General features: G+C 49.6%; 1 protein-coding gene across 5 annotated transcripts in view; it reads left to right on the plus strand.

Moving 5' to 3' along the window:
- Positions 1-23,919, plus strand: part of NSMCE1 (NSE1 homolog, SMC5-SMC6 complex component) — a 58,896-nt gene extending 34,977 nt beyond the window's left edge. For all 5 annotated transcript variants that reach the window (XM_008528422.2, XM_070566532.1, XM_008528421.2 and 2 more), the window contains 6 exons: positions 14,752-14,873; positions 15,870-15,947; positions 17,177-17,323; positions 22,089-22,205; positions 23,040-23,160; positions 23,676-23,919. In XM_008528422.2, the coding sequence (XP_008526644.1) occupies positions 14,752-14,873; positions 15,870-15,947; positions 17,177-17,323; positions 22,089-22,205; positions 23,040-23,160; positions 23,676-23,755 (665 nt within the window). In that variant the 3' untranslated portion in view covers positions 23,756-23,919. The remainder of the gene's footprint in view (positions 1-14,751; positions 14,874-15,869; positions 15,948-17,176; positions 17,324-22,088; positions 22,206-23,039; positions 23,161-23,675) is intronic.
- Positions 23,920-24,342: the final 423 nt, after the last annotated feature.

Genomic DNA, 24,342 nt, shown 5'->3' on the forward strand with positions numbered 1-24,342 from the left:
CGCTTCACCCTCCCAGCACCTTAATGTATTCACCGTCCTGGAAGCTCTCCAGATCCTATCATTTAAAGGTTTTTATGGAGGTTCTATTAAATATGCGTGATTGATTAAATCATTGGCCACTTAATCTCCAGTCCCTTTCCCCTCCCCAGAATTGGGGTATGGGGCTGAGAGTTCTAAGCTTCAAATCAAGGCTTGGTCTTTCTGGCAAGCAGCCCCCTCCTGAAGTTATTTAGGGACCTGCCAAGAGTTGCCTCATTAGAACAAAAGACACTGCTATCACCCTTATCACTCAGGAAATTACAAGGGTTTTAGGAGCTCTGTGCCAGGAACTGGGGACAAAGACCAAGTATCTTTCTTTTACCACAGGCAAAAGTGGGATGAGCACTACAACTGCCCCAGCTCATTGCCTTGAGAGAGTTTTCAGGCCACGGCACAGGGGAAACCCAGGCAGAGCTAGACAGACTGTCTGAGTTGAGGAGATGGAGATGAAAGTTCAAGGAGACGAAAGCAGCCAGAGTTTGCAGGATAGAGTAGTGGAGAAGAGAGATGCACAGAGAGAAAACTAGAGATTTGTAGGGAACCCTCTCCTCCGTGCTCCATCAAGGATCCGGTGAGAGCTGATCACCAAGGCAACTACCTGAGGCTAAGGAAAAACCAGTTGAAAGGATTGGAGAGAAACAATGCTGGATGTTCACACAGGGCTGGGAATAGTGCCTGCTCCAGGCCCAAATGGCTTCACTGGTGAATTCTACTAGACATTTAAGGAAAAAGTAATACCACTTCCACCCAAACTCTTCCAGAAAATTGAAGAGAAGGGAACACCTCCCAACTCATTCTGTGAGGCCTGCATTGTCCTGATACCAAAACCAGACAAAGACATTGCAAAGAGAAAACAAAAGACCAAGATCCTTCATGAATATAGATGCTAAAATTCTAAACACAATTTTAGCAAATCTAATCCAGCAACATATAAAAAGGATGATACGATGTGACCAAGTGGGGTTTATCCCAAGAATGCAGGGTTGGTTTAGTATTTGAAAATCATTCAGTGTAATTCATCATATTAACAACCTAAAAAAGAAAAACCATATGATCATCTTGGTAGGTGCAGAAAAATCATTTGACAAAATTCATATCTATCCTAGGCATGATGCGGCAAAAGTTACTTAAAGAAACCTGAAGAGATCCTAAGAAGCAGAGTATAAGCAGGGAAAACAAGACCTTGGGGCTTAGAACAGGGGAGAGAAATCAACTGTCTGCACAGAATTAAAAATCCAGATCTGTTCCTGATAAAAACCCTCAGCAAAGCAGGAAAAGCAGAGAACTGCCTTAACCTGGTATAGAGGATCCAGGTAAAACGGCTAACATCATATTTAGCTGTGAAAGACTGAATACTTTTCCCCTGATATCAGGAGCAAGACAAGAATGGCCATTCTAGTCATTTCTGTTCTAGCCAGTGCACTCAGGCAAGAAAAAAACAAACGGCATCCAGTTTGGACAGGAAGAGGTAAAACTATCTATTCACAGACATGATCATTTATGTAGAAGATCTGATGGGATCTTCAAAAAAGCTACTAGAGATAGGAAGTGGGCTTAGTAAAGTTGCAGGATACAAAACCAGTATCCAAAAATCAGTTGTATTTCTCTATGCTAGCGGTGAATGAAGAGAAATTGAAATTTTAAAAAAGCACCATTTATGATAGCATCAAAAATATGAAAACGTTAAGAATAAATCTGACAAAAAATTTGTAAGACCTGGACACTGAAAACTACAGAATATTGCTGAGAGAAATCAAGGAAGATCTAAATAAATGGAGAGAAAAATCATGTTCACAGGCTGGAAAACTCAGTATTGTTAAGATCTTGGTTCTTCCCAAATTGATCTATAGATTCAACTCAATCTCAATTAAATCCCACAGGGCTTTTTGTAGAAATTGACAAGATGATTCCGAAATTCACATGGAAATGTAAGAACCAAGAAGAACCAAAGCTACTTTGAAAAAGACAAATTTGGAGGATTAACACTGAGTAACTTTCTGTTAATTAAGATTAACTACCTGATTTTAAGACTTATGTTATGGCTACCATATCAAGGTAGTGTGGTACTGGCATAAAGATAAGCATCAATGGAATAGATTAGAGTCTAGAGATAGAGAGCCACACATAAATGAACAGCTGATTTTTGACAAACACAAAGGCAATTCAGTGGAGATAGTCTCTTCAAAAAAAGATGCTGGAATAATTGAATATCCATATTCAAAAAAATGAACCATATACAAAAATTAACTCGAAATGAATCATAGACCTAAATGTAAAACCTAAAACTATGAAACTTCTAAAAGAAAATATAGGAGAAAACTTTTGTGACCTTGGGTTAGGCAAAGATTTCTTAGATACTATACCAAAAATATTATCCATAAAAGAAAAAAATTGATAAATTGGACTTCAAAATTAAAAACTTCTGCTCTTTATGCTATTTAGAGAATGAAAAGACAAGCCAAATACTGGGAGAAAATATTTGCAAATCATTTATCTGGTAAAGGACTTGTATCCAGAATGTATAGAGAACTCTCAAAACTCGGCAATTAGAAAACATACAAGCAAATTTTAAAAAATGGGCAAAAGACTTGAACAGACACTTCACCAAAGAAGTTATATGAATGGCAAATGAACACATGAAAAGATGCTCAACATCATTAGGCAATAGGAAATGCAGACTGAAACCACAATGAGATATCACTACACATCTATTAGAATGGCTAAAATTAAAAAGACTGTATATATATTGGCGAGAAAATGGAAGAACTAAACTCTCATCTACTATTGTTGGGAATGAAAAATGGTATAGACATTTTGAGAAAGAGCATGACAGTTTCATGACACAGCCGTTCCTCTGTCATGTGTTTGTTTTTAGGCTCAAGAGAAATAATGATGTATGTCCACACAAAGGCTTGTACATAAATATTGAGAGTAGGTTCACTTGTAATGGCCCCCAACTGGAAACACTTTGGTTGTCCATCAACAGGTGAACCAATGAATGGACTACGGTTATTATCCATATAATGGAGTACTATGTAGCAATAAAAAGGAATGAACCATTGCTGCATGCTGCAGTGTGGATGAATCTCAACATGATCATGCTGAGTGGGAGAAGCCAGGCAAAAGAGAGGGTATATTGCATGACTCCATTTATATACAATTCTAGACAACACACACTTGGCTGTAATGACAGATAAAGGAGTTCAGTAGTTGCCTGGGGATGGCAAAAGGGAGAGCTTCGAGGGGTTAGAGAGAAGGATTACAAAGAGGCATGACGAAATTTTTTTGGGGGGTGATGGATATGTTTATCATCTTGATTGTAGTGATGGTCTCAGAGGTTACGCATATGTCCAAACTTATTAAATTGTGCACTTTAGATATGTACAGTTAATTGTATGTCAATTGTATTTCAACAAGCCCTGTTTAAAAAAAGATCTGAATTTAAACCCGGTTTGCTTGGTAGCTGTCCTGTTAGTAGTGCTGTGGAGTCAGTTCCGACTCCTAGTGACCCTGTGTACAGCAGAGCTGAACCACGCCTGGTCATCTTCAGCTGGTATTTGACATACTCGTGGCAGAGCTTTCAGCATCACAGCAATGCACAGCGCCACAGTATGACAGCCGACGGACAGGTAGTGTGGTTCCCTGCCCGGCAAACAAACCAGGCCTTGGCTTTGAGAGCGCCGAATCTTAACCACTAGACAGCAGTGCTGGCTGGTGGCTGTCTGACCTTGGCCAAGTCACTGAACCTCAGAGTTTCAGTTTTCCCAGCTGTACACTGGAGCTGGAGATATCTGCCACTCAAGATTATTTGTACAGATTACTAATGTAATTGTGTGGACTGTGCTTCAAGCCTGTGGGTGCCCAATCAGTGGTGAAAAGTAGGGGGGATAATCAGCTTTACAAAATATAGCTCATTCTCTTGGCCTGGTACAGCCCTGTGTCATCTTGCGGGACTCTGAGAAAATAGATGCAGCATCCACGAAAGGATACTTTCCATCCTATATCCAGGGCTTACCTGGAGAGCTCTCTTTGAAGTCTGTCTCACAAGAGAGTTGATACGTAGTTATGGAAAATTTCTGTAGTTCACTTTCCTAAAAACAAAACAAACATGGAGGCCCGAATTCACAAGCCTTCGCAAGAGGCCCAAGGCTTAAGCCTTGGGGAGTAGGTGCTTAAGCCTGCTGATTTTGTGGAATGATGTTGCCCGGCTGGGGGTTTGAGGGTACCCCAAACCTGAGCCTGATTGTTAGTTGGAACCTCTGTTTCATTTATCATGTGGCTTTACTGAGCAGTGGCAGAAAGTTTCCACAGTCCACAGATACGTGGCAATGATTCCCTTACAATTATTTGCCTTGTTAAAATGTTCTGGGGTGGGTCTTTCTGGTTTTTAGGAGGAACAGGTTTGGTTTTTGGGGGATCTTGGATTCAGCCTTCTCATCTTACAAACTAGGAAGCAGAGGCCCCTAGTTGCTGGTGCACTGTCCGGTCTCCTCACACTGGCTCCGGGCCCCGCCACTGCCGAATGCTGCCTTCCACATCAGTGCCAGATCCACTGAGTGGCTACCTTGCCTGAAGTTCTTATGGTTTCTTTTTAAATTACTTTTTATTTTGAAATAATTCCAAACTCAAAGGAAAGTTGTAAGAATAGTACACAGAACTTTTTTCCCCCTTGAATCGTTTGAGAGTAAATTACCAATTTGAGGTTCCATCACCAGTAAATTCTTTAGGAATCATTTTCTTCCAGCAAGGACATTCTCCTAAATAACCACAGGATAACCATTAAAATCAGGAGATTAACATTGATACATCACTACCATCTAGTCCATAGACCCCATTGGCATTTTTCCAATTGTCACACTATTGTCTTGTTAAGCAGAGGATCCACCTCAGGGTCATGTATTGCGTTAGTGATTACATACGTCTCTTAAGGCTCCTTCAGTTGAGAATAAGTCCTTCGTCTCTCCTTGAGTTTTATGGCCCTGGCATTTTTGAAGATTATTGACTAATTATTTTGTAGAGCAGTGCTGTCTGATAGAAATATAATGGGGGCCACATATATCATTAAAGTTTTATGGTACCTACATTAAAAATGGTAGGAACAGGTAGAAATATCCAAAATAATATCATTTGAACGTATAATCATTATAAAAAGTTGTTAATGGGATATTTTACATTTTTTTATATTACATCTGTGAAATCCAGTGTGTGTCTTACCCCTGCAGCATATCTTATTTGGCCTAGCCACATTGTGAGCGCTCAGTCACCACGTGTGCTCATGGCTGCCGTGTGGGCAGCACAGCGTGGAATGTCCCTCAGTTTAGGTTTGTCTCATGCTCCTCCCGATTAGATTCAGGTTATACTTTGTACTTTTGCAGAAATAATATAGAAGTGGTGTTGTGTTCTCTCTGCATCCTGTCTGGGGGCATACGGTGTTAAGTTGGTGTCTGCCAGGTTTCTCCACTACAACTTACTCTTTTTCCCCTGTGATTAATAAGTATTTTATAGAGAAATACTTTGAGACAAGGTCAGTATCCCACTTTTACCCACAATTTTGCATCCATTGGTCTTTCGTCCCTAAATTCATTCATTCTTTAATGGTTGACAAATTGCTGTGAGGTTCCATTCTGTACTTTCTAGCACTAACATTTTGTAATTAATTATGCTATATTACTATGTGTTATGTTAATTTTTAGTGGGTTTTAAAATTATTTATTGTCCTAAGGACAAATTAGGCAAAATATCTAAAAATTTAAATTAAAACATTAAGATTTAACATTCTTTCAGTGAACAAAATAAATAATGTGGTATTCAGGCAAAAAACCAGTTAACTGAAATGCGGGTATCAAAAATAGAGTAGTGAACACAGTATCAGAGGAACACTGGGGTATGATAGATATTTTCCATTTTTGTCAACCCTTCTGTCTGCCTTCCTCCTAGGTTTGTTTTTCTCGTGCTGATTTACATGACTATATTTGCTTTGTTGTCCGGTGCATATTTCAGGGCTCATGCATGTCATTAGGCGGCGCGCATTAATGGCGAGTCAGTTACGGTGTTGACATTTTGGTTTAGTATTCCGTCTCAGATCTGCAGTCATGTTTGTAAGCACCTTCTCTTTCCAAGGGAGACTCGGTGATTTTTAGAAGCTGACTCCAAATACGTTTTCCTCTTACTTTAGTGATTTCGTCATGCATGTCTCCCCTTTGGCTGTGGAGAACACTTAATAAGCTTACCCCTGTCAGAGGCTGCTTGCCTTTCCAGTTGATCAAGGGGGATTAAGTCTATGATCAGAACTGAAAAGTGGCATAAAATTAGCATGAAAAGTAACATCTGAAATGCGACTTGATGAACTTTTCAGCATAGGAATTCCACAACAGGCAGTTGTTCTGTGCCTAGACAGGAACCTTCGGGCTCAGAAAACTCTGTAACCAGGAGGAAACGAGTGTTGTTGCCTGTCTGGCGCTTGAAGGACGAGATGTGTCCAGATCCCCGCCCGCTCTCGAGGACTTTGTGCCGTGCAGGCACCCAGGGTGGGATGGGCCCCAGCAGTCCTCTCAGGCCAGCACAGACTTACCGAGCCTGTTCTCCTGCGTGCTTCACGCTCCCCCAGGTGTGGACATCACTTGTTCTGGAGTGTATTTTGTACTGGATTGCAAATACCAGGGAGGTTATCTGAGGGTCATGGGAGGACTGGGACTGAATTCAGGAGGATTGCCACAAATACCACTGGTAGGAGCGCTGAAGCCAGTTTTTGAAGACAGGTTCAGATGAGGGACTTGGGAAAGTTCTCTTACTTTCTGAGCCTCATCTTTCTGTTTTATTAAGGAAATCTTATCTACCTCGTGGAAAAGTTGTGAGGATTAAACAAAGCAACTTATTAAGTGCCTGGCACGGAGTTCTTCTGGCACATGTTCAGTATGTGCTGCTCGCTGGCCCTTCCTTCCTTTTGCATCCTCTCCGTGTCGTGTAATCCCAGGTCCTGGGCAGGGGCTTGGGGGCAGTGACTATCAGAAGATCCATAATGTTGGTCAGTAGCATGACAGGAATGCCGGTATAGAGCGTAGGGCTGAATTTCTGATGCTGGAGTCTTCTCAGGAAATCCGCAAGGCGTGGTCACCATTTCCTAGTGGAAGGAAGTCCTGAGTGCAGGGGCTGAGGTGGGGAGGGGCTTTGCGTGTCTGAGCAACAGAGAAGGCCAGTGTGATGGGAGTGTAGAGCAGGGGGCCTGTGGGAGTGTCGCTGAGGGTGATGGGAGCCGCCAGTGGCTTGTGGGGGGGTGCGTGCCAGGATCTGGCTCCGCTCTTGCTGCATATGGAAGAGGTGTAGGGGGCTAGAATGGACGCCAGGAGACCGTAGGAGGCTGTTCTTTGCTCCGGGAACCAGGTGGAGGGGGCTCAGAGGAGGGCTAAAGTGAACTGGAGAAAAGCGGCTGGAGTCATCTTCCTGACAGCACCATAGGCCCGCACACGCCTTTCGGCTGCCTCCCTAACTGCTGTTGGGAATGGGGCCCTGAGCTAAGTCCTGCACCTAGGAAGTGTGCAAATGAGGGAAGACCACCCAGTGAGAACAGGTGAAGGCTCTTTATTCAGAGCTTGCTCTAGCAAGGGAGTCAGCACCTTCACTGGTGTCTTGGCAGACTCAATGGCAGGCAGAGGAGTGAGAAAAAATGGGAAGCTTCTGGTGTGCCCTCACTGGAGGCTGTCAGCATGGGGAAGCTGGGGGCGGGCTAACTAGAAGCAGAACGTCCTGTGATTGGTCAGGGGAACACATTTAGCCTTCTCTGGTTTGTCCTAAGTTCGCAGCAGGGACAAAAATTAGGAAGCTGTCAGTTATTAATCAAGTCCTGGTCATTTTGAGCCGATTATTACAAGGGTTATTGTTTGGCTTCCTGGACCGTTTGCTGGAGATAGTGTCTGACTTCCTACAAGTCTGACTTAGGGGAGCAGGCTGGCTTCCTGGGCTGGTTACTGTAGATGATGGTCTGGTTCCCTGGGCTGGTTGCTGCAGATTGGGGTCAGAGCTCTCTTTCTATATGTGGTCTGTCCCTTTTCCATTTGTATGTTCAGTCTCTCAGAAGTGACACAGTCTGTTCTTTGAGTTGTTCACAGCCCAGCCTGTGTGAGAAACCACCACCACTTACCTGGTGGGTCAGGGAACAGAGTGGCCTCATTAGTCACTGTGTCCTGTTACAGCAGGGTTCTGGCCCATGTCAGCATATGAAAACTGGTGGAATGTCAGTGGGATCTAGCTTACAGGCATGGCTTGTTTGCCCTACAGTGTTTTTAATTTTTAAAAATTAATTACCATGTTTAAAAAAAAATTTTTTTAAAAATTAATTACCATGTTTAAAAAAAAAACCAGGAGATTTCTCATAAAATTCCGAAGATGAGGCAGATGGCTGGAACAGAGTGGCCCTGCCTCTCTCGATGGGACGAGTGTCCTCCACTTCATCTGCTGTTGTCCGCATCCCTGCTTCCCGCCTGGTCTCTCTAGGCAGCGGATTTGTTGGTCTCAATACGCTGTGCTCAGATGAAACCTAAGGAGGAGAAGCTTACACAACAGGATAAAGCAGAGCTGCTCTGTTTCAGAGAGTGTGGGCGGCCGTCCCCTGCAGAGCCCCTTCATCAGCTCCTTGAGTTTCCCTGGGGTGAGTAGGAGTGGGGGGGCCGCCACTCCATGATAGACGGACCACCTGTTTTCAAAGGGTGAGTTGAAATGCACATTCATGGTATCAGCATTGCAGTTCTGCTGAAAGCGGTCTCGTCTTCTGTGATGACTCACGCTGTAATTCAGGATTCCGCTCTGCCTCAGTACCCTCGTGATGAAGGGTCAGCCTGCTCTGTTGCCAGCTAGAGTCCTGACCCATAGACCTCTGGCGAGGGGAATGGCTGGTAAGTGGGTTTATTGCACATGTGGGGACAGTAGGCATATGTCTCTGTCACTACTCCAGCAGTGTTATCATGTGTTTTAATGCATGTGGCTGAAATGCAGGAACTATGCCAAGTACTATAAAATAAGTTTTATACTCTGTCATTTGAAGGAAAGCCAAAGAGTATACTTCCTAACTGAAATAATCTCTTTATTTAGAAAAAAATGATCTTTGTATACGTGGAAACAGATCTCTAAACAATAGAGACAAACAATTTAGTGACAGTCTGTTACTAAAAGCCCAGTGACCCCGTTCCATCAGTGCCCTGAGCTAATCCACCTTGTCACAGGACACTGTCATTTTTCTCTTTTTTGATTCAGACTCCTAAGGGTTAAGGAGTCAAGTTATATTGTTGTTGAGCATTGAAATATTTTTTTAACTTTTTATTATGGAAAAGTCAGAATAATACAATGAAGCTTCATGTGTCCATCGCCCAATTAAAATGATGATAACTCAGGACTAATCTTGTTTTATCTATGCTCCTACCTACTTACCCCCATATCATTTTGAAGTAATTCTCAGACATCATTGCATATCTAAGTAAGAATTTTTTTTTTTTAACGAATGCTTAAGTCTTCTTGTCAGTGCACCAAACTAAAGGCCAGACGTCTGATTTCTGGTCGGGACTTTGTTACTTCCTGGCCCTGTGATCTTGGGTAAGTCCTTAACCCTGACCCTTGGTGTCCTCTTTTGAAAAACAGACTGTACTGCATCCTGGCCCCCCTCAAGGGTGGTTTGTGAAGGTCTGGGGAGGTTATGAGGTGAACTGATGTACAGATGTAGAGAATCACTTGTCTAATGTATTTGCCACATAAAACACAACTCTCCTTGCGTTTCTGCTCTTCTCAGCACTGTTCACCAGCCATAGTCTGGAAGTGCCATGGACAGCTCCCGTCTTTTCATTCACACATCTGAATGTCGAGAGAATCATTTTCCCCAGGCAACTGATGGAGAAGCTGCAGGCTGGAGAAGTGACCCCACACACACACTTCCCTGGCCCAGTGTCCCCTCTGGCCAGCCTTTCCCATCCTAGGGGGCTGCCCTCTCAGGCCTGATGTGCCCCAGCACCTGTGTCCAATCCAGGGCCTGGGCAGCCCCATCCTCACTGTGCTCAGGAGGACCTCCCAGTGGCCCCATCAGATGAGAGGGCTGTCACAGGGCAGGTTGGCCCACAAGTGGTTTGGTCCCCGGGAGTCTTATTTTTTGCTGTTATTTCCTCTGCCCAAAAATATCATTTCCTATCTTGATACCTAGTTTGGAACAAAACTATTTGTTGCTCAGAAGCTAGGGCAGCAGACTTCCTGATTGCCTGCTGCCCAAGTATGCAGTGAGTCCTAGGTTCTAGCAGCCTGCTGAGAAGCAGGGACCCTGATTAGCAAGAAGAGGTTTCTTGGTTAAATTAAAATTTAATTTGAAAAGAAAAGGAGATAATATGTACAGAGGTGATCAGAAAAAACAATCTCTCAAAACGTATTGAACCAACCCCTGCTCCTCAGAGGAGAAATGTCCCGTTTTGTTTGGTGCTGCCCTAGCCTCTCAACTGCCCTGAGTCCTCTTTTTAAATTGCCCCAGTGGAAAGGCATTTCCTGCTAAAGAAAGAGCTGTTCCGTCCTCTCCTGGGTCTTTGGCCTTTAGTTCAGCTCCTCTTGCGGTCGTGTGTGCTGACCCCCGTGACCTCACCCAGTGGTCAGGGCTGGACCTCTGTTCTTTGCTGATGGATGTTGGCTGGGCCCAGCTTCCCGGTACATGTCCTCTGAGAGCAGCCTTCTGTATTCAGCACTGCCTCTGGCATCTTTACTAGGTGCTGCCCACTTTCCATCTTTCCATATTGGCTGAGTCCGTCTTTGTGACCCTGAAGGCACAGTGCCAGGTTCAGGAGGGATGTAGATGTGACCCTGGCAGGGTCCGGTATAGGGAATGTTCTCCGAGAACACTTGCTCTGTTCTGCAGAGGCTGTGCGGCTTAGCGCCCAGGAGCTTGGGATCTGGAGTCAGGCAGGCCTGGGCTCCATTTCCAAGCTGTAGGAACTCTGGGCAAGGTATTTCACCTCTACAAGGCCTCTTGTGTATAGAGATATCAATAACTCACCTATGAAGTTATTGTTCTTGGAAGTGTGAGATGAGTCAAGCTAATGAATACCACACATACTAAGGTGAATTAGAGCCACATGTTTACAGGCCCACTGTTTTCAGCCTAACAATAGCAACTTCACTGCAGCCCACCAGAAATGTCCAGGTACACCCTGCTTATGAGCAGAGAGAACACAGGTGGCACGAAGATCTGTAGACCCTTGCCTGGTTCAGACATGGTGCTAAGCGTCCTGGTTAGGGTGTCTCTGCTCTCTGACAAGAGGCAGCTGTGGTTGGTCCAGCGCCTTGTTCCTCACTTCTTGTAGCCAGCCATCCTATGTTGCTGACTGCAGGTCAATAGTGTCGAGAGACCCAACCTCTGATCCAGCTCTACCTGTAAAAAACCTGACATTTTGCTACTTAGGTCAAGTCTGCCTTTTTATCTCAATTGGTTTGGGTTTCTGAAGGGAGGAGTGATGTTATTAATCCCTTCTCTTATGTCCTTCAAAGTGGTAGAACCAAGACTGGAAATAGTTGTCCCAGAATCGTGTGATGCGGTCTTTATCTCACGTACTTTATCCTGAGCATGGACTCAGGATCTTGGGGCCAAATGGATTCTCAGATACTCTTTTAGTGCAGTGTGTCCCTACAGATTTGCAAACTGTGGCTTCTTCACCATGCGCTTCAGGAACAGGGGAGGGAGTGGGGCAGAGCCGTGAAAATTTGCCCATCTGAAGACCTGATATTGGGAGGCACCAATCTGGTGTAACCTTGACACTTAATGGGCATGTCAGGGATCTTGGGAGCAAGAAAGAGACCCCTGTTCTGGCCAACTTAGAAAGGAATGTGTGGCGAGGCTCTTGGGAAAGGGCCACACAGGGCTGACTGACAGCTAGGGCCCAGGCTGGGGAATGGGCAGGAACCAAGGGGCACAGGAAGTGTAGCAGCACCTCATGGCTAAAGCCACCTTCCCTGTGTTGCTGAACCAATGAGACGTTTATTCTCAGGTGATGATTAAAATGGAGAAAGTCAGCACAGAGTGTCTGTGAGGGACATGCATGGTGTCAGCAATGGAGAGGGTCGTGGACGTGTCCTGACATAGGAAGCTTGTGTGGTAGGAGAGGGTGAGACCCGAGAGAATGTGAACAACGGAGCAGACGGCTGGTTTCTGCAGTAAGGAGGACAGCGGTAGGAAGTGGGTTTGGTTTGTTTTCTTGAATGAAAATCTAGTGAAAACCTTCATGTTTCTGACCAATGAGACTGGACAACAAACCAGAGGTGGTAGGCAGAGGGGAAAGCGCAGAGTGGCTATTAGCTCATCCCCCTGTGGACGAGCTGTCTGGAAAGTCCGAGGTGTTAGAATGCTTTTGATCTGCCCACAGAGCACAGTCTTCTGAACGGCACCCCGGAGAGGCCTTTGCAGCGGAAATTATGAATTATCGCTTTCAGAGGGAGGTGGGACTTGCCACTGTGTCATATTGGGTGGACAGGGGTGGTTCCTGCCCACGAAGAATCCTGTCACTCAGTCAGTGAGCGAGAGATGGTTCTTGAGGCCTGACTGCCGTGCGCCCGAGTTTCCCACTGTTCCACCCTGCGGCAGAAAGGGTTTCCGGCGGCCGAGGGCATGGCGTGTACGGAACGGGCAGGCCCACGCGCCGCCTCGAGGAGGTGTTTTGCATGGTGTGGAAGAGGAAGAAAGCACTAAAGCACTTTGCGCTGGGGGCAGCAGAGAACATTTTGTGGAAAAAAGTGCCATTTGAGCTGGCTTTTGTAACTAGTAGGCAGAAACAGGAGTGAGGGGGAGGGAGGGCAGTTCAGGAGGGAAGGCGGCGAGAGCAGAGGCACGGAGGCGGGAGGCAGGGTCGTCTCTCCCTCTTCTCATCACACGGTTTCAGCAGCTGTGGCCAAATTTCATTGTCATGCTACCATCACGATTTTTGCCACGTCCGTGTACCATCTGTTTATGATTACTCATTTTTTATTTAAATTGCATTTTTTTTTAAACTTGAACAACTTTACTTAAAAAGGAAAATTAGACCCCTGCTACAATTTGCATGTTAGCGTTACTGTCATGGTCTTTGTCATTAGCTTTTCTGGGCCCCTCAGTACTGAGAAGCCCCTTGAAGTGCTTCTGCACCTGTCAGAACCGTTGCCTTCACATGGCCTACATGGCCATGTCTTCACTGCCACCACCGTGATCATTTCTTCTCTAAACTTTAATCATCTTTAGGTGTACAGGGAGCTTAGAAATGCCTTTCCCTGTAAGAAGTCAAACACAGATAAAGCTGAAGTGCCCTGGGATGACCCCCTCATCTTGGTCCCCTTCCTGGCGATGGTCTTGGTCATCAGCTTTGGAGGCAACTTTCCAGGCCTTTTTCTTGCAGTGTTGTTTTGTTATTGTTTTTAACATAAGTGGTATCATATTGTCTGTTTTTCTACTGTTTTGTTCCTCAGAGTGATTTTCTAAGGCACAAATCTTTTGAAATGATTTATTTTAATAAGTATAAACAGTAATACATAGTCTCGATTTAAAACAGTATCACAGTACGGAGGTTAATTCCAAGACAAAGCTGACCATGGCCTCCTCTGCTTCCGACTCTGAAAGGTTCCCCACTGCCCATAGGAGAAAGGTCACCATTCCCCTGCCTGACAGGGCCCTGTGCCATCTGGTTCCTGCCTCCTACTGTAGCCTCATTGGCCCTGCTGGCCCTGCTTCCCTCCCAGGCTAGTTGCCTGTCCATTCACCCTGGCCCCCTGCAGTACTGGGTCGGGCGGCCCCTCCCTGGGCTCGGTACATACCCCCTCCTTTGATGGACTGATGGCCCCGGACTGTGGTAGCTGGCTTCCTTGTGTGTCTCTGGGCTGTGTGTCTCCTGTTATCAGGGGCAGCAGGAGGCGGGCTAGCGTGCAGGTCAGAGCACAGGGCCTGCAGCTGTGCTGTGGGGGCTCACTGCTGCTCACTGTGCCTGGTGGTGTAATAGTGGGGGAGTCAGACCCCTCTCTGCCTCCTGGCCTCTTCCTCTGAACCAGGGGGAGGATGCTGGTGCCTGCCTGGGACGCCATTGGCAGGATCGCTGACTGCTGAGTGACTGTGAGTGAAAAGCGCTCACACAGGGCCTCTCCAGGGTTGAGTGCTCAGTGTGAACCGCTGCTCTCCCCTGGTTGTGGTTATTCTGCACTGTGGCCCCCTGGGGCCCAGCGCACAGGGCCTGGCCGGTGAGTGTTCAGTACACGTTTGGCTGTCAATCAAGGGAGACAGGAATAGAGACAGACCTGACTCATGTGTGAGGACCTGCAGGGACAGAGGCTTGGCAGGGGGAAGCTGGGACGAGGTGGAGGCATTAGGCTGGGATGGTGCATGCAGTGGGAGCTCGCGGCAGGTTCTGAGCACACCAGCAGTGTGCCGAAGGTGCTGAGTGGGGAACGGTGACTGGGCGGCAGGAGCGTGAAGGGGGAAACAGGTGGGGGCTGCGAGCGGAGACAGGAAGACCACAGCGGGCGCAGAGACCATCTCCCGGGCCCTTCTGCCTCACAGCACCCTCTGTGTCTGAATATTCCAGGAAGAAAGAAACCACACAGCGCTGGCATTCACCCAAGAGGGCCGGGGCCTTTGCCCGAGTCTGGGTTTGCTGTCATGTGTTCAGGTTGATGGAGGATTGAAACAAGCTACACTTTTTTGATGAAGATCCCCTCTTTTCTCTGCCTGTTTATTTCTAGGCAATGCTACTGTAGAGAAGTTGGAGGACTTCATCAACAACATTAACAGTGTCTTGGAGTCCTTGTATATTGAGATAAAGAAAGGAGTCACAGAAGATGACGGGAGACCTATTTATGCACTGGTAAGTGCAAGATAGAGCCCTCCAGTGGCATTTGTGAGGAACTGGGACTGACACAACCTGCCCAGTGCCCTCCTTTATGGAGAAAGAAGGTGCACCCTGCCTCAGCGAGGGCTCTAAGACAGGGAGAAAGACCCTGGGCCTGGCCCACCTCCCTGAGCCGGCCCCTTTCCACGCGGGCTGGCTCGGGGTCCCCAGAACCTGCGCCCAGGCTCTCCACCTCAGTGCTTGCTTCACCGCCCCACATGAAGCCCCTGCCCAAGACGCGGCAGCGTGCCTTTGGCTCTATTTTGTTTGTTGACAGTTCTCTACAAGAAGTCACCCCAAATGGATGGAATATTAGGATTAAAGGGAGAAAATGCTTTTTCATTTGGAACAAGACATAGAAGCTATGAAAAGAAAAGTATGTGGGGGCACTAAGGACTGAGACCTATTTGGGGCCTCCTGTTGTTTTCCGACTTCCCTCCTAGCTAGGCAACAAGAGAAATATAGGTGGGGAGAAGCTGGCCGGCTCCCCACCCTTGGCTAGGGATCCGCCTTAGTCCATCAGAGGAGGTCAGGCTCTGCCTAGCCAGGCCCACACAGAGAGGGCCCTAGCCCAGGGTTTCCCAAACTCTCTTCCTGCGAAGAAAGGGATATGGAGTCAAATCACTGTGGAAACGCTGGGTTAAACAGGTAGATCAGATGTCTTTACTGCCAGACTTCTCAGTGCCTTTTGCATTTGAAGCTCCATTAGCATGCAGACAAGTCTCCCAAATTCATCTCAGTTTGGAAAATACTGCACAGCCTTTGGAATTCTGAAGTCTCTGAGAGTCAGACAAGTTGAGTGAGCTAAAGATTTCAGTCTATAGTATAAGACTGGTTACAGATCCATCCCCGTGGCCACAGTGCTGGAGCACAGGTGCTGAGTGAGCGCTGAGGGGAGGGAGGGAGAGCTGACAAGTGAATGAACTGACAAGCCACGGGCCCGCCTGACTGTCCTGCTGACTTATTTTTCAGGTGAATCTTGCAACGACTTCAGTTTCCAAAATGGCCTCAGATTTTGCAGAGAATGAACTGGATCTGTTTAGAAAAGCTGTAAGTACAGCACCTCCCATTGGCCAGGCTTCTATGGAAACTTCTTTCTTCATCATTAGAAATGGAAACTGCAGTCTTAGAGTGTCACCACTGCTGCCCGAGAAAGCCCTTTGCAGAGGATGTCACTGGGTGCCTCACCCAGGTTCACAGCCGCCCGGTGATTGCTGGGGAAGTTGCCATGGCTACCTGGGAAAGGAGGGCTGATCCCAGTTTGAACCCTAACTGGTTGAGCAGCAGGAGGCCTCACGCGTGTGCAGTGTAGGTGTTTTACAAGTATTACTCTGAGGTGTGGTGCAGACTGGCAACAGCAGCAGTGTTGCATGAGAGCTTTCTAGAAGGGCCGAATCCCAGGCCCCATTCAGACTGTTGGATCTGAGTCTGCAGTTTAACAGGTGCCCACTAAACCTCTGCATGGGCTACCTGGTTTCCAGAGCTGTTTGCTCAGCTCTCTTGTCACTCTCCTGGCTGAGCACCTGGCTAAGACAGTCGCTCTCAGCCTTGGATGTACGGTACAATAACCAGGAAGGTAAAAATAATTCAGACGTTCCAGCCTCACTCCAGGGCTGTCGAATTCTAGTCTCTGAGGACGAAGTCCTAGGGTCATTCCCTTCTAAGTCTCCTCTGGGGCTGATTAGCAGCCAAGGTTGAGAGCCAGGCTCTGAGACACCAGCCACGCACCTTTGTGTGCAGGAAGCCTGTCTTCCCAGGGGCTCTGCCTCGCTGTGGGCAGATGTGTTGGGAGAGGTCACCTGGCAGCCTTTCCTGGCCCTCCTCCACAGTGCCTCTGTGGCTCCTGAGCTTGCTTTCCTCCTGGCCTGCCCTGGCTCTGCTCTTCTGCCCTTCCAGGCTCCAGCCTGCCGCTCAGGCCAGCCGTCATTGCTTGCCCACCTTTGAGTAGGAGAGTGCTGCCTCATTTATTCATTCATTCATTTCACAGCTTCTCCATCTTCAGGGAGGTGGGGGCACAAGAGGTGAGGTGACTTCTTAATTTGGGGGCATTAAGATCATTCATTTGGGATGATGTTACAGGAGTGACTTTTGAGTCAAAACTGAACCTGTTTATGGCTTTTGATGCAAATTATGAAATTGTTTTCCTGAAGGATTGTACCCAGTGTGCAGTTCTGCCTGTGATAGGAGTTTTACTGCACCCCTACCAGAATTGGTATTAGTGCTTAAAAGTTGTTTTTGCCAATTTGATAGATGAACGTGGTACCTGCTGTTTCTTCCAGTTGGAACTGATTATTGACTCAGAAACTGGCTTCGCATCTTCCACAAATATTTTGAACCTGGTCGATCAACTTAAAGGCAAGAAGATGAGGAAGAAGGAGGCTGAACAAGTGCTGCAGAAGTTTGTGCAGCACAAATGGCTGGTCGAGGTACTTGTCCTAGGATTTCCCCTGCTTGGCTCACTTATTAGAATGAATAACAGTTTTTCCTCCAAAACCATATTGTATCCAACTGATGTCTGTTGAGCGAGTCCCTTATCTACTTTGATGCCACAGTGGCACTGTGAGGGCCTGGGAACCTTCTGTTCACTCACTCCCTTGATCTGTCCAGGGAGCCATAGCCGGAAGTGGAGAACCAGTAGTCGCACCCAGGTTTGTGGGCTGCAGGATTCAAGCCTGTGGTCCACAGACCACAAGGCAGTGTAGTACAGTGATTAAGAGCGCAGCCCTGGGGGGCCGGCCCGTGCCCGAGTGGTTAAGTTCGTGCGCTCCACTGCGGCGACCCAGGGTTTCACTGGTTCGGATCCTGGGTACGGACATGGCACCACTCGTCAGGCCATGCTGAGGCGGTGTCCCACTTGCCACAACTAGAAGGATCCACAACTAAAATATACAACTATGTACTCGGGGGATTTGGGCAGCAAAAGCAGAAAGAAAAAAAAAGAGCGCAGCCTGACTCCCAGTGCAGGTGGCCTCACGGTCCTCCTCTGTAAGAGGGAAGTAAAGTATCCACCTCACGGGGTACAGCTGTGAGAGTGGGGGCGAGGCGGTGTCTGTGAGGTGCCGAGTGCTGGGTGCCCAGAGGAATTGCTGTCCTTCTCGTGGTGCTTATTGTCAGCATCCGTATCATGCAGCTCCTCTCCTGTAGATGGCGGCCCTGGAGGAGCAGAGAGGAAGGGTAGAGCAGCGTTTGGAGAGGAGCTGTGGGAATCTGTGCAAGGCCCGGATTGCAGGCTCGGGTGTCTAGTTCTACTGATTAGAGCAGAACAGATGTTGCAGTTCTTTTTCCACGAAAGGCACCACTGTTTCCCAGAACCCTGAGCCAAGCGGGCTCAGCTCGTCCCAGTTTACCACAGCTCTGCCCCTCCGGGTTCCTGTGTTCGTGCAGGACGTGCTCAGATCTACCCTCCACTTCCTCACCTCGTGGTCAGATGCATGGCCAGAGGCTGCTACTTGTGGCTGACGTGGTGCTTCACTTCCTTTTTAGGGAGCACTTGCCTCTGGGAGTCAGAGTTACTGATCTCTATGGGAGTGGGCTGTCTCTGGGAGTCAGACTGGAAATATCCACTTCCTGAGGTCATTTCCTGATGGAGGGAAATGGCTGGAGAGGTCATGGGGTGCGGGCAGCCGGGGTGGGGAGGAGAGGGTGGGGGGTGGGGCAGGATGCTCCTAGTGAGCACCAGGATCTCTGGGCACATTCGTGCCCATCATGTCCACGGGTCCTCCCAGCCAACGGAAAGCCCCTTAGCTCTGCGTTTGAGCTGAACAGACTGCAGCACCGTGGGCTGGGTGATGTCCCATACCCGGCACATGGCAGAGCCGCACGCAGGCCCCAGTTCGGGTGAGTGCAGCTCCCCATCAGTTGCTCTGTCACAGTTGTTCTTCCTCTGGGGCGGATTTGGCAACATGGAACGTTCACGGGCAGCTCAGGTTATAACTGACCACACTCTTTCCTCAAGCCAAGCTTTTTAAGGGCAGAGGCTCCAACTTCTTCATCGTTGTACCTTGTCCCACCTGGAGGCACTCGATAAATGCTTGCCGAACGGATGACTGGGCAGATAGATGAAGTTCCAGAGGAACAGAATTTATTTAAAGCTTACCAAAAAATGATAGAGGAAGTACTTGCTCCTCATAGGAAGGGTAGAAAGCACCCATATTCATAAAGAAACATGTTGAAGCCAGCTGTTAGCCACCCCCTAGAGCTGACTGCTCTGCCACTCCAGGACACTGTCGCCCCGCAATTTGGGACCTGAGGGTTATCGTCCGTGTCTAGCGCTTACTGGCGTTGTCACGTGATGGCTGCAGGGTTGTGCACCGACTTTATCATTAGACTTTCCTTTGCCCCAGAGAAGCTGGGCCGCTGAGAGGAAGGAACACGCCTCTGAAGACTGTTGGGCTGAGCTTCGGGGCCAGGCTCCTGTCCTCTCTGCTTTTTCCTCAGTAAAATGGAGATGCTGGTGCCGCCTACTTCAGGGGCAGCTGAGCTCTAGCGAGACAGGCTCTGTGGGCTGCCAAGTGAGCGAGCACTGCAGAAATGAGCATGCCGGTCTCCCAAAGCTCTGGCACCCTTGCGGCCCTTGTGGGAGTCCTCTTATTGACTGACCCTTTCAGGCCTCACGGGGACAAAGGACCAAAGCTGGTGGGGAGTGAGACACCTCCATGTTCCTTCTCTGGCCTGGCCGCTGCCACAACCCCCGGTGTGTGGCTGCTTGTCTCTGTGTTCCCATGTGAAGAATGAGGATATTGAGTGCCCTCAGGTGTTTTGTCTTGAGTCCAATGCTTTCTGAACGGGTCAGCCTGGTGAGCTTGCTGGGAGTTCTGTGGCACTTTGGAGGAAGAGCTGAGGGCCTTGGGGTGAGTGCTGGCTGGCCCCCTGACCAGCCTTCTTGGGGGCAGCACCTTGATCAGAAGGACCATGTCTGAGTCTGCTCCTTGGCCTCTCAGAAATGGGATTTTCCACAGAGACCATGCCATGTGGACATATCGCCCCAACAGCACTTTATTCATTAGGATGATGGGAGACTCTCTCACTGCCTGGAGAGCCCTGCTGCTGTGTCCTCTGCAAGACTCCGTCCTGGCACGGAGGGCTGAGACGTCTGCAGGATCTGCCAGAAGGCCCTGGAGTGGAGGGCGGCCGGGGTCAGTGGGGGAAGGCCCCAAGGTGGAGGCGGCCTCAGAGAAAGCGTGATCCTCAGAGCTCGGGCACTGGGCACAGTTTTAGGCATATGGTAGATGCTTAGTTAATGCAGCTTGAGCCTCACTCTGAACTTGAACTTGTTCACTGGGGCCTGGGGATCCATGCGAGGTCTACTTAATCTTCCCTCAGATGTTTCCAGGCTTTCTAAGTGCTGGGCCCACATCAGGTACTGGGGACACAAGAGTGAGGAAAACAGACCTGGTCGTTGTTCTCATGGGCTCATGGTCTGGTGACGGAGCCAGAGATGAGTCAAACATCCCACTGAAGTAGAATTACAGGCAGAAAGGAAATGTGATTCTGTAACAACTGAAACAAGGGAACCTGCCCTCAACTGAGGAGGCGACATTCAAGCTGAAGGCTGTGTAGGAGGCAACTGGAATTGAGTGGGGAAGATTATCCAAGGGAGAGGGAGAAGCCTGTGCAAAGGCCCTGTGCCCAGAGGGACATGATGTGCTTGAGGAGTTAAGGCCAGGGCGCTCTGAGCACAAGGAGAGTGGACAGGTGAGCCTGGGAGGCAGGTGCATGAGGGACTCGGTCCTCAGCCTGTGAATGGTGGGAAGCCCTGAGAGGGCAGGCAGGGTGATGGGGCCAAGCCTTGCAGAGGCCAGGTTGCTGCAGGCTGCAGAGGGGCAAACGTGGGCCAGAGTGCAGCTGGGAGGGCTGAGTTGGGGTGGGTGGTGGCTGTGGAGATGGAGCATCATTATGGATTTGGGAGCTGGGAGAAGGTAACAGCCACAGGACCGAGGACAGCCGGGGCGCCTCGTGCAGCAGCCTCTACCCACTTCTAGACTCCAAGGGCTGCCTCCCGCCTGCCTCCCCTGCTCCCTGCAGTCAGCTCTCCTGGCTCTGACTCAGCTCTCCCTAGGGGTGGTCAGTGGCCACCAGCCCTGCCATTGGTGGTCCAGAATGAGTGCACTTTCCTGGCTTGGTGACACGAACATTGTCCTCTCAACACTCCCTGTGGGGCTGGAGGCAGGAACAAGGTGGGAGGGGCTGTGTAACTGTCAGAAATGAGAGACAGCTGTGGCTTGTAAGAATTCGATGGAAGATAACAGAAAAGTGAAGGAGCACATGGGGAGACTCGGCAGGCTGCAGTCTTCAGGGGCGCTGTCTCCTAGCAGGACCCCTTCCCCCTCCTGGCATGGTGATGGTAACAGAGATGCTAATGGGCTCACATCCTAATTAGGCAGTTGACTGCGATCAATCACAGTGAATGCCCGTGACGCTGCCCTTCCGTGACGCTGCCCTTCCGTGCTGGGTCTCCCTCGCCCTGCCTCTTTCCCGTAACTTGGCAATACACTCAGTGCCTGCATCCGAGCTGTTTATGCACTTCCTGGCTTTCCCAGGGTTTTCAGGTCCCACGTAGACAGTGTGGACTGTGCTCAGACGTGGGAACCAGGAGGCCCCACTACCCACGCCACCATGGTGTTTTTTGGGGCCTGTCCCTGCCTTCTCTGGCTTGTCTCCAGCTGGAAAGCGATTTCACCGGAAGTGATCTTGGGTGGTCCTTGAGGGGGCTCCAGGCAGGAGTGCTGGAGGCCCTTGATATGCTGCTTTCTGGGCTGGGTGGGGCGGGCTAGGGGAGGGAGTGAAGGAGCGGGCGCCTCGGTAGGGATTGTCTTGGGTTCACCCCGTGGAGGCACTGCCTCCCTTCCCCGGCCTCAGGCCTCAGCTGTACGAGGGCTGGGACAGTGCCTCGTGCACGGGGCTGCTGTGCAGATTCACGATCCACATGTGTGAAGGCACAACTAAGGTGCTGAGAAAATGCAGGGGGCCGGGGAGCCTCGATTTCCTCTTAGGTCTTTGCCTAAGTTTTCCCTGCCTGAGGCTCTGCCAAGGGGCCAGCATGGACACCTGTTGGCTGGGGTTGGTGAAGCCTGCAGCACGAGGGGCATCCAGACCTGGGCCGTTCCCTGCAGAGGGAATGGAGGTATGAGCGGGAAAGGGCCTCGCCTGGCAGTGGCTTCAGAGCTTGCCGCCTGTGATTCTGTCCTGCAGAAGGAAGGGGAGTTCACCCTGCACTGCCGGGCCATCCTGGAGATGGAGCAGTACATCCGGGAGACGCACCCCGACGCCGTGAAGGTCTGCGACCTCTGCCACGGCCTCCTCATCCAGGTACCAAGTGGCGCCACTCCCCAGGGCTCCTGCAGGCACCTTTCAGAACGCTTCCTCTGGGCCCAGGCCTCCGCCACACCATTACCTCCTCAAAAGTGTCCGAGACAACCACACGAATGCCCGCCTCTTCTCCTCCCTGGTCCCTCGGGTTTTAGTCCAAGGGCTCTTTTTATTTATTTTTCTCCAGAAAGGCTCTCTGAAGTCTTGTGTAGCTGGCATCATCTCGGCAGTGACGTGGAGAACATGTCCGTCAACCGTTGATCTCTCACGGCATCTGTTTACACCGTGTACTTGGGGGCTTTCAGCGGGCAGGCTGGCACTGGACTTTTATTTCCCTTCTGTTTAACTCGTATCTTTCTGCACTTGTCAGCTCCACCGGGATGAGCCTCTTTGCACAGACATCCCTTGGGCAACCTGGTGATTGTTTCCTTGGGTTGAATTCCTGGAAGTGGAATTTCTGGGACAGTCTGCATGTTTTTTTAAAGGTTTCGATCCACATTTCCTAATCGCCCTCTGAAAAGTTGTAGCTGTCTGTGTGCAGCCCGCAGGAGGCGAGCAGGGCTCTGAGGGCCATGAGTGCAGGGGGCCAGGGCCTGGCCTGCCGCCGCCACGCTCTGGCCTCCAGAGTCTTGAGCTGCTTCCAGCTCCGTTCATTTGTCAGAATTCTTTAATAAAACCCACTGCACTAAGGACTTGGGATCATTATCATTATTAATCTGGGGCCCAGAAGACAAAAATATATAGCTTGCTGGACATATTCCTTCCAGTTTCCTGAAGGTTTGTGAACACGGAGGTGTGTACAAGACTCCACAGCTGTCGCCTTTCTTGTTTCAGGGTCAAAGCTGCGAGACCTGTGGGATCAAGATGCACTTACCTTGCGTTGCCAAGTATTTCCAGTCGAATTCTGAGCCACGCTGCCCCCACTGTAATGACTACTGGCCCCATGAGATACCAGGTTCGTGTCCCCGAGGCGCTCGCGGGTTCTCCAGGTTTCTGGGAAGGGCTGGGCTGGCAGGACTGAGTGCATGAACCTGAGTGTGGGGGCCTGGCAATGAGGGAGCACTTGGGGACAGGGAGCACTCAGACAATGGCTCCACGCATGTGCAGGTCTGCACTAGCAGGACCTGAACCCCACAAGTTGATGCAGCTTCTGCAGAAAGTGAAGGCCAACCTCATTGCACAGTTCCAAAGGCTCTCAGAACCCAGCAGAAATTCCAAAGTATGTGGGGGTCTGGTCAAGACAAGCCTGTCTCCCTGGCACCCATGTCAGGAGAGGGAGTAACAGCAGCATCCACGGCCCCGTCGGTCTGTTCATCTGTCACCTGGGGCTGGTTCTGCCTTCTTCACGGGGCAGAGGAGGGTTCCGGTGCAGGGTGTTAGGCCCTGCAGAGTCCTGGGCGCAGAGGGAGCTGTTGTTATGGGTGCAGCCACCTGCGTTCACAGCATCTTCCTGGCCTTTTCTGTGCACAGAAGTCTTCGACCCCGAGAAGGAGAGGGAAGCTGGCATCTCCAAATCAAACAAGAAGCCCCTGCGGTCCCGGCAGCACTAGCTGGCCCGCGCTGCGCAGGGCCGCTGCCTTCGGGGACGACTGCTGCAGCCCTGTGGGGAAGAGTGGCGTCCGTGCTCCGTGGGTCACGTGAGCACCCCTGGATGCTTTGTGGCCACTTACTGACAGGTTTAGAATAAAGCTCGCTAAGGAGTGGCTGAGCCTCAGTCTGTGTCGTGTGCCCCTCTGTAGGCGGTTCGCGTCTTGTCCCTTCCTTCTTTCCTGGAGCTCACTGGTGACTAGGAGCCCCTTGGTTTGGGTTCCAGCAGGTGACATTGGCAGAGCTCCTCCTGCACAGCACTGGCTCAGGGCAGCCTTGCCTTCAGTGCTCAGCCTGGGTCACTTGTCCCATCGACGCTGGCCAGCCCAACCTGGACTTGTGAGAGCCTTGGCCTTGGCCTCCCCAACGCCCCACAGTCCTGAACCTGCTCTGGCCCCAGATGCAGTTGGCCTGTGGGCACAAGGCTGGCAGGCTGGACTGGAGCTGTGCTCTCCTCACTGGCCCTCTGCCCCTGCTTGGTGACTGGCAGCCCCGCCCATCAGCTGCCCCTGCCAGAGCCAGGGAGTCAGCCTGATGTCTCCTCCTCCCT

Source organism: Equus przewalskii, chromosome 12, assembly GCF_037783145.1.
Source record: "Equus przewalskii isolate Varuska chromosome 12, EquPr2, whole genome shotgun sequence".
Taxonomy (NCBI): Eukaryota; Metazoa; Chordata; class Mammalia; order Perissodactyla; family Equidae; genus Equus; species Equus przewalskii.